We start from the raw sequence: 15,197 nt of genomic DNA, 5'->3' as shown, positions 1-15,197 counted from the left end.
TACTAGGCGGTGTCAGAGGAAGGCCCAAAAAATTGTCTGACTCCGGTTTCCCTAGTCATAGACTGTTCTCTCTGCTACCGCACTGCAAGCGGTACCGAAGCGCCAAGTCTAGGAACAAGATGCTCCTTAACAGCTTCTATCCCCAAGCTATAAGACTGCTGAACAATTAATAAAACTGCCATCTGGACGATTTACCTTGACCCCCTCCCCCCCACAGCTACTTGCTGTTTATCTATGCATGGTCACTTTACCCCTAACAACATGTATGAATATCCTCGACTAACCTGTACCCCCACACATTGACTTGGTACTGGTGCCTCTGTATATAGCCTCAATATTTTGGATTTTACTTTTTGTTTATTTGGTAAATATTTTAACTCTTTCTGGAACTGCATTGTTGGTTAAGGTGTTTCACGGTGAGGTCTACCCCTGTTGTATTTGGCTCTTGTGACAAAGTTTGATTTGATATTTACTATGCAATTATACAATGTAGCTGGCTGGACATTCATGTGAAATCCATAGATTAGGACCTAATGAATTTATTTAAATTGATTGATTTCCTTATATGAACAGTAAATCTTTGAAATTGTTGCATGATGCATTTATATTTTTGTTCAGTATACTTAAGAGAATAGGAATATTCTCCTTTAAGTCAGGGGTTCCAAAACTTTTTCACTCAGGCCCCCCTTCCAGCATTGGGGAACATGCCACGCTCCCCTTCACGCACACTACGCACAAGCACTGTTCATTAATAAATTGTTCCCTCCCATCTTGTTAGCAGAAAGAACATTTTGCTGGTTTAAAGCTTATTTCCTGCAGTTCTACACATTTGTCATGGTGTGCAGAGAAACTGTTGCTGTTAAAGCTGATTTTCTTGCAAGTCAAAACATTTTGCCACCTGCTAATGTATATTCATGTGACATGAGTGACTCAAACAAACTTGTCTGTCATATTTTTTTTCTAAAATAGCTCTCTAAAATATGCAATGACTGGCATGACAAGGGAAACTGATGACACATTACTCAATTTAGAAATTGCACCTTGTGCATTCTACTATTAGAACTTTAAAGAGGAAGTTGAAAGCTGGACTCCATCCCCCTCCAAAAAGAAAAATACGGTGGTGCGCCTCACAGTTTGGGGAACCACATATACTAATTTCAGTATCCCGGATTTACATTAACTAAGTTATGTCTGTTTTGAGACCAGGCTGGCACACAGCACGTCATGTACGCAAGGGATGAATCTGTTTTAACCTGGTGCAGTGTGTGGAACCCCCTCACTACGTTTTACTTGTGAATGGAGATTTCAGATTTTCTGTGAAATACACTGAAAAGTTATTTAACACAGTGTTGATCAGTCAGCACACATTTAGATTATGAATGTCGATGGCAGGAGAGGGAGTTTAGTCCGGAGACGGAATGTATTCAACACGTGTTTGACAGCGTCGCTGTTTCAATCTGGTTCTGTTTACATGTGCGTTTGGGATTCATCCATTTACTGTAGTCGGTTCAACATAGCTAACTTGCTGTTTCCTAATTTGTAATTTGCTTTCTCATGTATGGTTTGTGTTGTGGTCTTGGTTCTTTGTGTGGGCATCAGTTTGTATATGCTCCAGAGAATGTTTCACCTGTATGCTCAGTAGTGGCCCTAGTACAGTAGTTGTACATGTCTCATCCCCTCTCCCCCTGTTCTCTCTGTGGTCTCACAGGCAGCTCACCTCCAGGGAGTGGTGCTCAGCTCAGTCCAGACCCTTCCTCCTCTACCACCACTTTCTCCAGCCTGATGCCTCCTCCCTCCTTTGGATCTCTCCTCCCATCAACAGGGGGAGAAGTGGAGGAGGACGAGGGCATGAAGCACCTGCAACAGGTAGGGTTGCATTATCATGTAAATTAGACATGCATTCATTTTACATCCAAGTACTGGATTTATTGTCAGGATTACGATTACACTTGATATACTGGCTGAATGGGAGTTAGTGTTATGTAAATGTTCATATTTTTGTAATCCTCTCCCACCCTTGTAGGAGGCTGAAAAGATGGTGGCATCTCTGCAGGACACATCCCTTGAGGAGGAGTGTTTCACTCAAGCACTGCAGGAGAGCCACAACATTACCTCCCAATCTCTCACACACCCAGCCCCACACTCACACACACACACCGCTGGACACACACACTCCCACTCTGCCCATAGGGACTGTGCCCTGCCCCTCTCCCACGAGGCAGCCATGAAGTGGTTCTACAAGGACCCCCAGGCAGAGATCCAAGGTAGACACACACATTCACCATTTTTAGAAGTTAGTGCAGTTGGAAAGTATTCAGTTTTCAACATTTTGTTATATTACAGCCTTATTCTAAAATGGATTAAATGTTTTTTTTCTCATCAATCTACACGGAATACCCCATAATGACAAAGCAAAAAACGTAATGTTTTTTGCATTTTTGCAAATGTATTAAAAATGAACTGGAGTCAAATTTAAGTGTTCTGACCCTTTACGCAGTACTTTGTTGAAGCACCTTTGTCAGCGATTACAGCCTCGTGTCTTCTTGGGTTTGATGCTACAAGATTGCCGCACCTGTATTTGGGGAGTTTCTCCTCTTCTCTGCAGATCCTCTCATGCTCTGTAATGTTGGATGGGGAGCGACGCTGCACAGCTATTTTTAGGTCTTTCCAGAGACGTTCAAGTCCGGGCTCTGGCTGGGCCACTCAAGGATATTCAGAGACTTGTCCTGAAGCCACTCCTGCATTGTCTTGGCTGTGTGCTTAGGGTCGTTGTCCTGTTGGAAGGTGAACCTTCGCTCCAGTCGGAGGTCCTGAGCGTTCTGGAGCAGGTTTCCATCAAGGATCTCTCTGCCCTTTTCATCCTTCCCTTGATCCTGACTAGTCTCCCAGTCCCTGCTGCTGAAAAACATCCCCACAGCATGATGCTGCCACCACCATACTTTACCGTAGGGATGGTGCAAGGTTTCCTCCAGACATGAAGCTTGGAACTCAGGCCAAAGAGTTTAATCTTGGTTTCATCAGACTAGAGAATTTTTTTTTTAGTAAGAATGGGAGTAAATGCTGAGGTACAAATGCTGATAGACATGCCAAAGACGACTCAAAGCTTTAATCGTTGCCAAAGGTCCTTCTACAAAGTATTGATTCTGGGATGTGAATACTTACGTAAATGAGGTATTTCTGTATTTTATTCTCAATAAATTTGCAGTAATGTCTAACAACGTGTTGGGATGATGAGGATCTAAAAATGAATTTAGTACATTTTGAATTCAGGCTCTAACACATGTGTAATAAGTCAAGGGGTTGGAATACTTTCTGAAGGCACTGTACATATCAGTTTGCAGATAATACCTTACAGATACTGTTTCATATTGTTTTGTCATGACCCTGGTCCAGGTCCCTTCTCCACTGTGGAGATGTGTGAGTGGTTCCAGGCAGGCTACTTCTCCATGACACTGCTGGTAAAGAGGGGTTGTGATGAGGGCTTCCAGCCCCTGGGTGATGTCATCAAGATGTGGGGGCGTGTGCCCTTCTCCCCCGGCCCCTCCCCCCCACCCCTGCTGGTGAGACAGCCTCCACCACCTCGGGGGTCCTCTGTGAGTCAGCGAGCACACGTCTGTCTGGGTGTTTCTGTTTACTGGTGGTTTGTTTAGTGGTGTGCGTGTGTGGGGTTAGTTTGTCAGTTAACCCAGGTACAGCAAAGGCACAGAGATACTTGACTGTGGTGAACAACTTTTATTTGAATAAGTAAAGTATCAAAGTGGCAAAGGCAAAATCACGTGTTTTACTGAGTATAATGTATATTGTCTCTTGTAGCTGTATCGTGTATCTATCCAGAGCAGATAATCAGTAGTGTATCTGGTAGGGATGCACCGATATGACATTTTTGGCCGATGCAATATTTTCCTTGCCAAAAAAACAATACCGATGAACTTTTTTTAGCTGCTTTTTAAGCATTCTAGTACAGTTAAATAGTTGCAACACACACACTGACCAAAAAGTTATTTTGTTGGCATTTACGTATGTCCCCATTACCAGTAAAACATAATCAAAACCTATTTATTTCATTTACTTGCTGTGCTGTTTTGTTGTTCAGTCTCAACCAGGATTTCATCATACGTGTCAAGCAATGAAGTTTCAGCTGTCTGTCCGTGACCTCTCTTCCTTGGTGCACACTGTCACTGTGTCCGTTTCCATCTTGTCCAGCTGTCTAACATTTCACATACACCCTGTTTCTTGTCTGCATCAAAGTAGCGCTACTTGTAGCAAGCATCGAGCATGGTGGCGACACAGTAAAGAGGCTCCGAGAGTATGCCACTGAATCGCTTGTTCACAGCCACTTGTAGAGTACTTTTGCAAGTTTTAACCCCTCTAAAATGTTCTTCCTCTTTCAAATGACTGCTCGACTTGAACTTGTTTAGTTGTTGGAACTGTGTGCTTAGTATTTTTCTGCTTTTCTTCTGTGTAGCGCTGTATTTTTGTAGCGTCATCTACCTACGTTATATAGGTATGCGCGACAGCTTTGACATCGGTTTTGCACATCGCCGTTAAACTAGACATTTGACCGATGTTGCCATTTTTAGGTAATATCGGCCGATTCTGATATGCTTACCAATTTATATTGTATATCCCTAGTATTTGGTGTGCTTGGTGGTTTTCTAAAGCAGTGGCATAGTTGGTACGGTAACTCTGTAGGTCTTGTTCCGCAGGGCAATATGGATCAGGAGCTGCTGAAGAAACAGTTAGAACAAGCAGCCACTGCAGCTCTATACCAGCAATTGCAGATAAGGTTTCAGCACATGAACAGGTAGGCGCAAACACACACACTGGATGTATATGAGGGTATTTGTGAGTGTACTAATGTGTTTCTGTTTTCAGGAGTGGGGAATCTAGCGTGATGAACAGGTCCATGTCAGTACCAGATAATGGGTCTATGTGGGACATGCGTACCTCAGCCTCCCAGCAGTCAGGTACTGAAAAGGAACCCGCTGCATCATTATCTGCTTCACATACACCTTTTATATAAGCACACTTTATACAGATGCGGTCAAAAATATTGTTTCACGTTCTTCAAAAATCATGTATAATTTAAAACTTTTGGTGTTAACACGTATTTGTTTGATTTACAACTGCACAGAACCACACAAAAAATCTCTGAAAAATGATGATTTTTCATTTCAAAGGCAAAAATGGCCTGGACTAAATTGTTAAGATTTCGAATTAATTTGGTTGGAGGCAAGGTCATTCTCAGCTAATGTAATTTATCCTACAGCTGTTAAGTTGCTGGTGCCTACAGGGTAAAAATAGCCATTCAACCAGTTTTGAAGAGGACATTCTGCTCCATTGCACTCCATTTTCAAGTGCAAGGGTGCTAATATATTTTACCATATTTGTATAAGGAAAGGGGGAAACCTAGTCAGTTGTACAACTGAATGGCTTCAACTAAAATGTGTCTTCCGCATTTAATCCAATCTCTGAATCAGAGAGGTGTGGGTGGCTGCCTTAATCGACATCCACTTCTTCAGCGCCCGGGGAACAGTGGGTTAACTGCCTTGCTCGGGGGCAGAATGACAGATTTTTACCTTGTCAACTTGGGGATTCGATCCAGCAACCTTTCGGTTACTGGCCCAACACTCTAACCACCAAGCACACGCTCTTGCATATCCTCCAAGACTGATAGACCTCAGCTATACATCTTTTCATTCACCCAGATGTCCTTCTACATGGGGCGGCAGGGTAGCCTAGTGGTTAGAGCATTGGACTAGTAACCGGAAGGTTGCAAGTTCAAACCCCTGAGCTGACAAGGTACAAATGTCATTCTGCCCCTGAACTGCCCCTAGGTCGTCATTGAAAATAAGGATTAACTGACTTGCCTAGTTAAATAAAGGTAAAATAAAATGTTGCCATTGTATGTCAGTAATGTGTTTGTGGCCACCAGGAGGTGAGGCCAACCTATGGGACTTAACCATGAGTCATTCCACTCAGGGGCCATCTCTGGAGCAGCTACAGAAGGTACTGTCTTTATTTACTTTGTCCCCCCTCTCTCTCTCCTATCTTTCTCTTGCTGACTCTCTCTGTTCATCTCTCCAGCTCCAGGACCGGCGTGAGGCTGAACTCAGGGCCAAGCGAGAGGAGGAGGAGAGGAAGCGGAGGGAGGAGAAGAGGAGGCAGCAGGAGGAGCAGAAGAGGCGTGAGGAGGAGGAGCTATACAGGCGTAAGCAGCAGTGTCGGCAGCAGCAGGAGCTGATCCTGAAGCTGCTGCAACAAGCCCAGCCTGGGGGCCCAGGGAGTATCTCTGGGTCAGGGACTGTGTGGAGTGGCCCCCAGGTCTCAGCGCTCTCCAAGCAAGGCAAGAGCCTCAGCCTGCTGGAGCTGGAGACCGAGAGGCTGCTCAAACAGCAGGCCCAGCACCAGAGGGCCCAGCAGCAGAGGGACAGGGTGAGGACCCCCCCCAAACAAAAAAAAACTTTACATGGGCTGTCCTGCTATGTCTTAAAAGTGTAGTAGTTTCCTGAGAAGAAATGTGTGTTCTGAGGATATTTATTACAATGCCCATAAGTGTAACCAGCAGGACCTAAAATTAACACCTGCCAAATGCCGGTATTGGCATGTAAGGTCTATTTCAACAGCCACGTTGGCAGGTGGTCAGGACTCCACAATGCGAACACTGGTAACCAGTAGTGTGACCCATGTCCCTCTGTTCTTTCTCTGTCTTCCTCCAGCATGGAGGCCTGTCTATGGGTCAGTGGGGTGAGGGGTCTGTGGGCATGTGGTCTGGTGGGGGCATGGAGCCCAAAGGCAGCTCTGGAGGTATGGGTGTCTGGGAGGAGGCTGTGAAGAACCAGAACAGCCTCCGCAACATGGGCATGAAGAACAGCCGCAGCAGCCCCTCTCTTAGGTACACCTCACTGTGTGTGTGTGTGTGGTGCATTGTGTTTACCTCTGTTTAAAGCTGTGTGTTAACGTTTTGTGTGTATGTAAACTGTTTCAAGGCCTGTGTGTGTGTGTAAACATTTTTTACGTGTCCACCTGCAGCGAGCAGTACATGTTAAGGAAGAAGCGTACAGAGGAGGAGGACAAATTGCTGAAGCTGCTGCAGGGCATGAAACCCCAGGACGGCTTCACCACCTGGTGTGAACAGATGCTGCACGCGCTCAACACCTCGGCTAACAACTCCCCCTCCTCGTCCCTGGATGGTAACGAATGCTCCACCTCTTTCACTTCATCACTGGATCTGTGTCTCTGCGACCGGCCCCATGAATATACTCAAATATAATGTCATCACTCATTCACACTATCTGGGTGTGCACCAGCTCATGCTTTTTATCCCTCTAATCACTCTGACATCAATGCAAATATATTCAAAACTATTTCCTTTCCGCCCCCCAAAAAATATGAAAAGCCGATAAATACATTTTGCTCCGGCTAATTGTCTGGGAGAAGAAAAACAGCCCTATTGCAAAAATAATAGTTGTTAGCCTATTAATAAATGGGAAATACCAGTCGATGGAAATACATTTGACCGGTCATGCTTATCTGTCTATAGGTTAATTAGCATAATGAACCTATTTTCATTAGTCCAGCATCTTATCACATGCTCACTGCATACAGATAGAGCCTAGTTTCAGCTGAAACTCTGCCAGACAGCACGAGAGCAACTGCTACAGCTCCTCAAACAGCATGTTCATTGCTGCTGTAGTGAAACATGCTTTTATAAGTCCAATCATTGCATAGCAATTCTAAATATTTTTCAACTGGTAATTGAAGTGCACTTCCCATTCGTCATTCAAGTGCATAGGCAACAGTAGGCAGGCATCAGAACCACTTTGCAATGAGCTGGAGGCAGTAGCCTATGCATATTATGAGGCATGTCTTGCCTTGCTTCAAAAGCTAAAATCCGACCATATCGTGGAAGCAATTATTTTATAAAGACTTCCATATGCCATGGCAACCTGATGCCTATTTCTCTCATGTTCTATTTGTTTTCAAATCAACTTTCAATGTCCAGCAGCCAAAGGCACAGTTCTAGTCATATTAGCAACCCATGCTAGTTGTTGCATCTTTAGATCTCCCCTCTTTCAAAATTGAATGGATATTTTCATCTGTCAAATGAAACCGGTTGCGTGTGCGGTGCGCTTTTGACAACGATGTGGAATGAACATTCTGGTGTAACCTACTGTCTTGTGCACGTTGCTGCGCTTATGATGTGAAGAAACATTTTGCATTTTCACACTGGCGGTCACATGTCATGAAGGCAGTCAAATTCCACATGACCGTTTAGTCACGGTAATTCGGCTTCTCCAACCTCTGATGCTGCTGCTGGTCATTTGTAGCCTACCAAACTTGTAGCCTACCAAAATTGCCTGCTACTCAGCACTATTGTCCCTCTAATCACTCTAAGCTATAAAAAGAAGGCACTGTGATGCCAAAAAGTTGGTTGTTTTTTACCCAATGAATTACTGGGAGGTTATACATGTAGAGAGTGCGACTCTTTGTTTTTATAGCTTACAGTTTATTCACCGTTATTCAGCATCTCTACACTGAATTATTTTCTTGGGTGTGCGCAAGCTCATGCTTTTTATCACTCTGACATCAATGTAGATTTTTAGATTTTCTAATACATTTAACACTTAATGAGAGCCCATGAGCTCATGTTGTGCAACATTTCTGAAGGCTATGCAATTGTAGGAGAACACTTTCCTAATGCACTGTGTGTGTGGTGTGTATATATATTTGCGGCAATTTCAGAACTATTCCATTGCGGAGCCTCCAGTGGCATGCAGAGGCCAAATCCAGGTCCGTACTGCATCGCCATGCGCCTCCCAAATATTGTAACAATGCAGTGGGCTCTGTATAACTCTGCATTGACATGATTGGTTGAGGGCGGTATGTCCTGTAGAAAGAGAACAAACTCACTTCCTTGACAACAGCTCTGCACTGCTCCACAAAGCGCAAGTAAACTCAGCAAGAAAATAAATGTCCCATTTTCAGGACCCTGTCTTTCAAAGATAATTTGTAAAAATCCAAATAACTTCACAGATCTTCATTGTAAAGGGTTTAAACACTGTTTCCCATGCTTGTTCAATGAACCATAAACAATAATTAATGAACATGCACCTGTGGAACAGTCGTTAACCTCTCTAGGGTATGTGGGACGCTAGCGTCCCACCTGGTCATCATCCAGTGAGATTGCAGAGCGCCAAATTCAAATACAGAAATACTCATTATAATAATTCAGAAAAGATAGGGTTAAAGATGAACTTCTTCTGAATCCAACCATGGTGTCAGATTTAAAAAATGCTTTATGGAGAAAGCATACCATACAATTATTTGAGAATATAGCCAGCAGACAAATCAATACAAACAGTAACCAGCCAAGTAGAAGAGTTACACAAGTCAGAAAGAGAGAAAATGAATCCCTTACCTTTGATCTTCATATGGTTGCACTCAGAAGACATTAATTTATTCAATAAATGTTCCTTTTGTTCGATAGTCTCTTTATATCCAAAAACCTCTTGTTCGCTCGTTTTTTTTCAGTAATCTACAGGCTCAAACGCAGTCACTACAGAAAGACAGAAAATCCTAATTGTATCCGTAAAGTTCGTAGAAACATATCAAACGATGTTTATAATCAATCCTCAGGTTGTTTTTAGCCTAAATAATCAATGATATTTCAACCGGACAATAACGTCTTCAATATAAAAGGTAAACAAGAAAGACACTAACTGCTTACAAACGGTAGGCAATTAAGGTCACAGTTATGCAAACTTAGGACACTAAAGAGGACTTTCTACTGACTCTGAAAAACACCAAAAGAAAGATGGCCAGGATCCCAGCTCATCTGTGTGAACATGCCTTAGGCATGCTGCAAGGAGGCATGAGGACTGCAGATATGGCCAGGGCAATAAATTGCAATGTCCGTACTGTGAGACGCCTAAGACAGAGCTACAGAGGGACAGGACGGAAAGGTGATAGTCCTCACAGTGGCAGACCACGTGTAACAACACCTGCCCAGGAGAGGTACATCCGAACCTCACACCTGTGGTACCGGGTGGCAACAACTGCCTGAGTTACACCAGGAATGCACAATCCCTCCATCAGTGCTCAGACTGTCTGCAATAGGCCTAGAGAGGCTGGACTGAGGGCTTGTAGGCCTGTTGTATGGCAGGTCCTCACCAGACATCACCGGCAACAACGTCGCCTATGGGCACAAGCCCACCGTCGCTGGACCAGACAGGACTGGCAAAAAGTGAAGAGCTGCGGGTTTGTCTCACCAGGGGGATGGTCGGATTCACATTTATCGACGATGGAATGAGCGTTACACAGAGGCCTGTACTCTGGAGCGAGATCGATTTGGAGGTGGAGGGTCCGTCATGGTCTGTTGCGGTGTGTCACAGCATCATCGGACTGAGCTTGTCATTGCAGGCTATCTCAACGCTGTGCGTTACAGGGAAGACATCCTCCTCCCTCATGTGGTAACCTTCCTGCAGGCTCATCCTGACATGGCACTCCAACATGGCAATGCCACCAGCCATACTGCTTGTTCTGTGTGTGATTTCCTGCAAGACAGGAATGTCAGTGTTCTGCCATGGCCAGCGAAGAGCCCGGCTCTCAATCCCATTGAGCACGTCTGGGACCTGTTGGATCGGAGGGTGAGGGCTAGAGCCATTCCCCCCCCCCCCCCCCAGAAATGTCAGGGAACTTGCAGGTGCCTTGGTGGAAGAGTGGGGTAACATCTCACAGCCAGAACTGGCAAGTCTGGTGCAGTCCATGAGGAGGAGATGCACTGCAGTACTTAATGCAGCTGGTGGCCACACCAGATACTGACTGTTACTTTTTGATTTTGACCCCCAGTTTGTTCAGGGACACATTATTCCATTTCTGTTAGTCACATGTCTGTGGAACTTGTTCAGTTTATGTCTCAGTTGTTGAATCTTATGCTCATACAATTATTTACTCATGTTTGCTGAAAATAAATGCAGTTGACAGTGAGAGGACTTTTCTTTTTTTGCTGAGTTTAGTATGAATTCCCTGACTGCTGTTGAGGCCGTATCACCGTAAATGCTGCATGGCCTATGCAGACATTGGATTGATCATGCTCCCAGATGCACAATGCACTTGTCTCTCCAGAATGCGCGTTCTCTCGCCAATTTGTGCACATTCATTGTTTCATAATTGAATTGTGTGAATTGTTTGACTGTTAGTGTATATTAATTCCCAATTACATAAATCACCAGTACAGTACATTTACCCTTCATTCCTATAATTTCTAAACTACTATTTACCCTTCATTCCTATAATTACTAAACTACAATGTTTGTTACTTTGGTGACTGTAATTTCTGTCAATGCATTCAATATTATTATTTCAGCCTTCCCATTCTCATTGTCGGAGTGGACACATTGTTTGTAGAGTGCACAACCTATGCTAAATTTGTGAGAAACGAGTTTTGGTTTATTTCATTCCATTTACAAGTTTTGTGAATTTAGTCAGCGTCTTTTGTCTGTAGCGCTCCTGTCAATGTTAGGATGCGCACGCATATAAGTAGACCTATAGGCTACCTGGCCTACATATAAATGTGCCCATTTGGGGATCTGAGAGTTTCTGATTGGCTTAACGCACCACCGCTAATGTCCTGTGGAGCTTCTCAAAGTAAGGTTTTCTTCGCCTCAAACAGCAAGCAAACAGTCTGTTTTTACATCCATTAAGAATTACAGTGGTTCCTCAATGTATTCAAAAAATCTTTCCACCTCTCTTTCGATAACCTCTTTCGATAACCACTCGGAGTGAAAGGGAAAAATGTCATGCTCTGATCAAGTAGGAACGTCATAAAATAGGTCTTCCTGATTACTTCAGTGCTTGACTTGGACTGAAATAGTTTCCGGTACTCATTTTGGGTGCTGGTGCTGTTTATTGTTTATATACTGTTTATATCCAGGATGTATAACATCCTGCCGTGTTTCGGAGTCCCATAGGGCAGCGCACAATTGGCTCAGCGTCGTTCAGATTTGGCCGGAGTAGGCCGTCATTTTAAATAAAAATTTGCTCTTAACTGACTTGCCTAGTTAAATAAAGAAAAAATATTCAGGTGCAAGAGCTCCACAATACCTTTGAGCTAATATTCTATAAGAGGAACAGGAGCTCAAGCAGTTGAACATTTGAGGTGCCTGTACTCAGCTCCGGTGAGCTCCTGTCCAAGTCAAGAACTGCTTCTTATCCCATGCACAAATAGCCTACAGCTGTGTCTGTCCTGAGCTCACTGGCACGTTGTAACTCTGAGCGCCCAGAATATTTTATATAATGTTGCAAGTTCGCTAGCACATTCGGGCTGGACCCAAGTTACTAGTTGAGCCAATGTTTCAAGTTCGTTGCAGACAGGCCGTGTGTAGCCGTTGTGATTTATAGGATATTTATTTTTATCACCAGATTTTCTACCTGCAGGCAGCAATGTTTTTATTTGTTGGCTTTATGTCGGCTATTTTTTACGTAGTTGGCAATGACGATAGCAGTTACTTTTTAGGTTTGTATAATTTTCATTTAGATAGAATTTTGATTAACCACATGACAATTATTTGTTTCTTTTTTTTTAACCTTTATTTAACTAGGCAAGTCAGTTAAGAACAAATTCTTATTTTCAATGACGGCCTAGGAACAGTGGGTTAACTGCCTGTTCAGGGGCAGAACGACAGATTTGTATATTGTCAGCTCAGGGGTTTGAACTTGCAACCTTCCGGTTACTAGTCCAATGCTCTAACCACTAGGCTACGTTATAAAATGGTTTAATGAAAATGTGCATATGAAAACCATAACTGGCACGCAGATCGGTAGAAATGGTAAGATAAATTGGCATTCCACATGAGAAAGGTTGCTGACTTTTTTCCTCATGGTTATCTAGCTCTCCTGCGCCCTCTTGAGGCATTTGTCTTATTTCATCAAACCGTAAGCTAAATGCATAGTTGATTTTATTAAAACACACAAGGTATGTCTATCTATGGAAATATGCACGTTTTAAATTTTAGACCAATCAATTGGTTGAAAGAACAGACTGATTTCGGTCGACCAAGATCCATTTTAGTCGGGGGCAGCCCTAAGTAAAATTTTGCTGCCTGGCACCACATTTTCCTAAAAGAAACTTGGCTTCACACCGATGCAAACATCTCCTCAGTTGCCAGACTCCCTGGCTCCAGAATTTCCTCTTGCTCAACCCTTTCCCCTGGTTTTAAGTGTAAATGTCTGTGGTCTTCCTGTGAGCAGTAGCCACCATCGTGGCCTATCTGAAGGAGGTGGAGTCTCCCTACGAAGTCCTTGACTTTATCCGCTCCTACCTGGGCGACACTGTGGAAGCCAAAGAGTTTGCCAAGCAGTTCCTGGAGCGGCGTGCCAAACAGAAAGCCAACCACCAGAGGCAGCAACAGCAGGTGTGTGTTATATGTATATTGAACTAATATAAACGCAACATGCAACAATTTCAAATATTTTTGCTTTACAGTTCATTTAAGGAAATGAGTCAGTTGAAATGAATTCATTAGGTCCTAATCTATGGATTTCAAGATGGGAATACAGATATGCATCTATTGATCACATGTACCTTAAAAAAAAAGAAGTACGGGCATGGATCAGAAAACCAGTCCAGTATCTGGTGTGACCACCATTTGCCTCATGCAGCGTGACACATCTTCAAATGGAGTTGATCAGGCTGTTGATTGTGGGCTGTGGAATGTTGTCACACCCACTCCACTTCAATGGCTGTGCGAAATTGCTGGATATTGCCGGGAACTGGAACACATTGTCGATCCAGAGCATCCCAAACATGCTCAATGGGTGACATGTCGGAGTATGCAGGCCATTAAGGAACAGAGATTTTCAGCTTCCAGGAATTGTGTACAGATCCTTGTGACACGGGGCCGTGCATTATCATTCTGAAACATGAGGTAATGACGGCGGATGAATGGCATGACAATGGGCCTCAGGATGACGTCACGGTATCTCTGTGCATTCAAATTGCCATAGATAAAATGCAATTGTGTTCGTTATCTGACGCTTATGCCTGCCCATACCATAACCCCACCACAATGGGGCACTCTGTTCACAACGTTGACATAAGCATACGACGCCATACACGTCTGGCATCGGCCCGGTACAGTTGAAACCTGGCACTCATCTGTGAAGAGCACTCTTCACCAGTGGCCATTGAAGGTGAGAATTTGCCCACTGAAGTTGGTTACAACGCCAAACTGCAGTCAGGTCAAGACCCTGGTGAGGATGACGAGCACGTAGATGAGCATCCCTGAGACAGTTTCTGACAGTTTATGTAGAAATTCTAGAGTTGTACGAACCCACAGTTTCATCAGCTGTCGGGGTGGCTGGTCTCAAATAATCCTGCAGTTGAAGAAGCCGGATGTGGAGGTCCTGGGCTGGCTTGGTTACATGTGGTCTGGGGTTGCGAGGACGGTTGGACGTACTGCCAAATTCTCAAATTATGGTATCGAAATTAACATTAAATTCTCTGGCAACAGCTCTGGTGAACATTCCTGCGGTCAGTTGCACGCTCCCTCAAAACGTGAGACATCTGTGGCTTTGTGTGGTGACAACTGCACTTTTAAGAGTAGCCTTTTGTCCCCAGCACAAGGTTCACATGTGTAATGATCATGCTGTTAAGTCAGCTTCTTGATATACCATAAATGGCAGGTGCATGGATTATCTTGGCAAAGGAGAAATGCTCACTAACAGTGATGTAAAAACATTTTTGCACAAAATCTGAGATAGGCTTTTTGTGTGTGGAATATTTCTGGAATCTTTTGTTTCACCTCACGAAACACGGGACCAACACTTTACATGTTGTGTTTATATTTTTGTCCAGTATAATAATAAATATACACTGCTCAAAAAAATAAAGGGAACACTAAAATAACACATCCTAGATCTGAATGAATGAAATATTCTTATTAAATACTTTTTTCTTTACATAGTTGAATGTGCTGATGACAAAATCACACACAAATGATCAATGGAAATCAAATTTATCAACCCATGGAGGTCTGGATTTGGAGTCATACTCAAAATTAAAGTGGAAAACCACACTACAGGCTGAGGCTAACTTTGATGTAATGTCCTTAAAACAAGTCTAAATGAGCCTGAGTAGTGTGTGTGGCCTCCACATGCCTGTATGACCTCCCTACAACGCCTGGGCATGCTCCTGA

At 43.6% G+C, this 15,197-nt stretch overlaps 1 protein-coding gene across 4 annotated transcripts in view; it reads left to right on the top strand.

Moving 5' to 3' along the window:
* The window catches only part of gigyf1b (GRB10 interacting GYF protein 1b), a 34,653-nt gene that overhangs the window by 11,918 nt on the left and 7,538 nt on the right, over window positions 1-15,197 (top strand). For 2 of the 4 annotated variants that reach the window (XM_090226761.1, XM_090226762.1), the window contains exons 12-21: window positions 1,709-1,866; window positions 2,024-2,264; window positions 3,394-3,560; window positions 4,707-4,804; window positions 4,876-4,967; window positions 5,936-6,009; window positions 6,088-6,435; window positions 6,720-6,895; window positions 7,033-7,193; window positions 13,252-13,415. In XM_090226761.1, the coding sequence (XP_090082887.1) occupies window positions 1,709-1,866; window positions 2,024-2,264; window positions 3,394-3,560; window positions 4,707-4,804; window positions 4,876-4,967; window positions 5,936-6,009; window positions 6,088-6,435; window positions 6,720-6,895; window positions 7,033-7,193; window positions 13,252-13,415 (1,679 nt within the window). Of the gene's footprint in view, window positions 1-1,708; window positions 1,867-2,023; window positions 2,265-3,393; window positions 3,594-4,706; window positions 4,805-4,875; window positions 4,968-5,935; window positions 6,010-6,087; window positions 6,436-6,719; window positions 6,896-7,032; window positions 7,194-13,251; window positions 13,416-15,197 lie in introns of all 4 variants that reach the window. The other 2 variants (XM_090226760.1, XM_090226763.1) reach the window with 2 other exon arrangements.

The sequence above is a fragment of the Oncorhynchus mykiss genome, chromosome 29 (genome assembly GCF_057628025.1).
Source record: "Oncorhynchus mykiss isolate SJ-2025 chromosome 29, ASM5762802v1, whole genome shotgun sequence".
NCBI classification, from domain to species: domain Eukaryota; kingdom Metazoa; phylum Chordata; class Actinopteri; order Salmoniformes; family Salmonidae; genus Oncorhynchus; species Oncorhynchus mykiss.
This window is presented reverse-complemented; position numbering and strand designations above follow the sequence as displayed.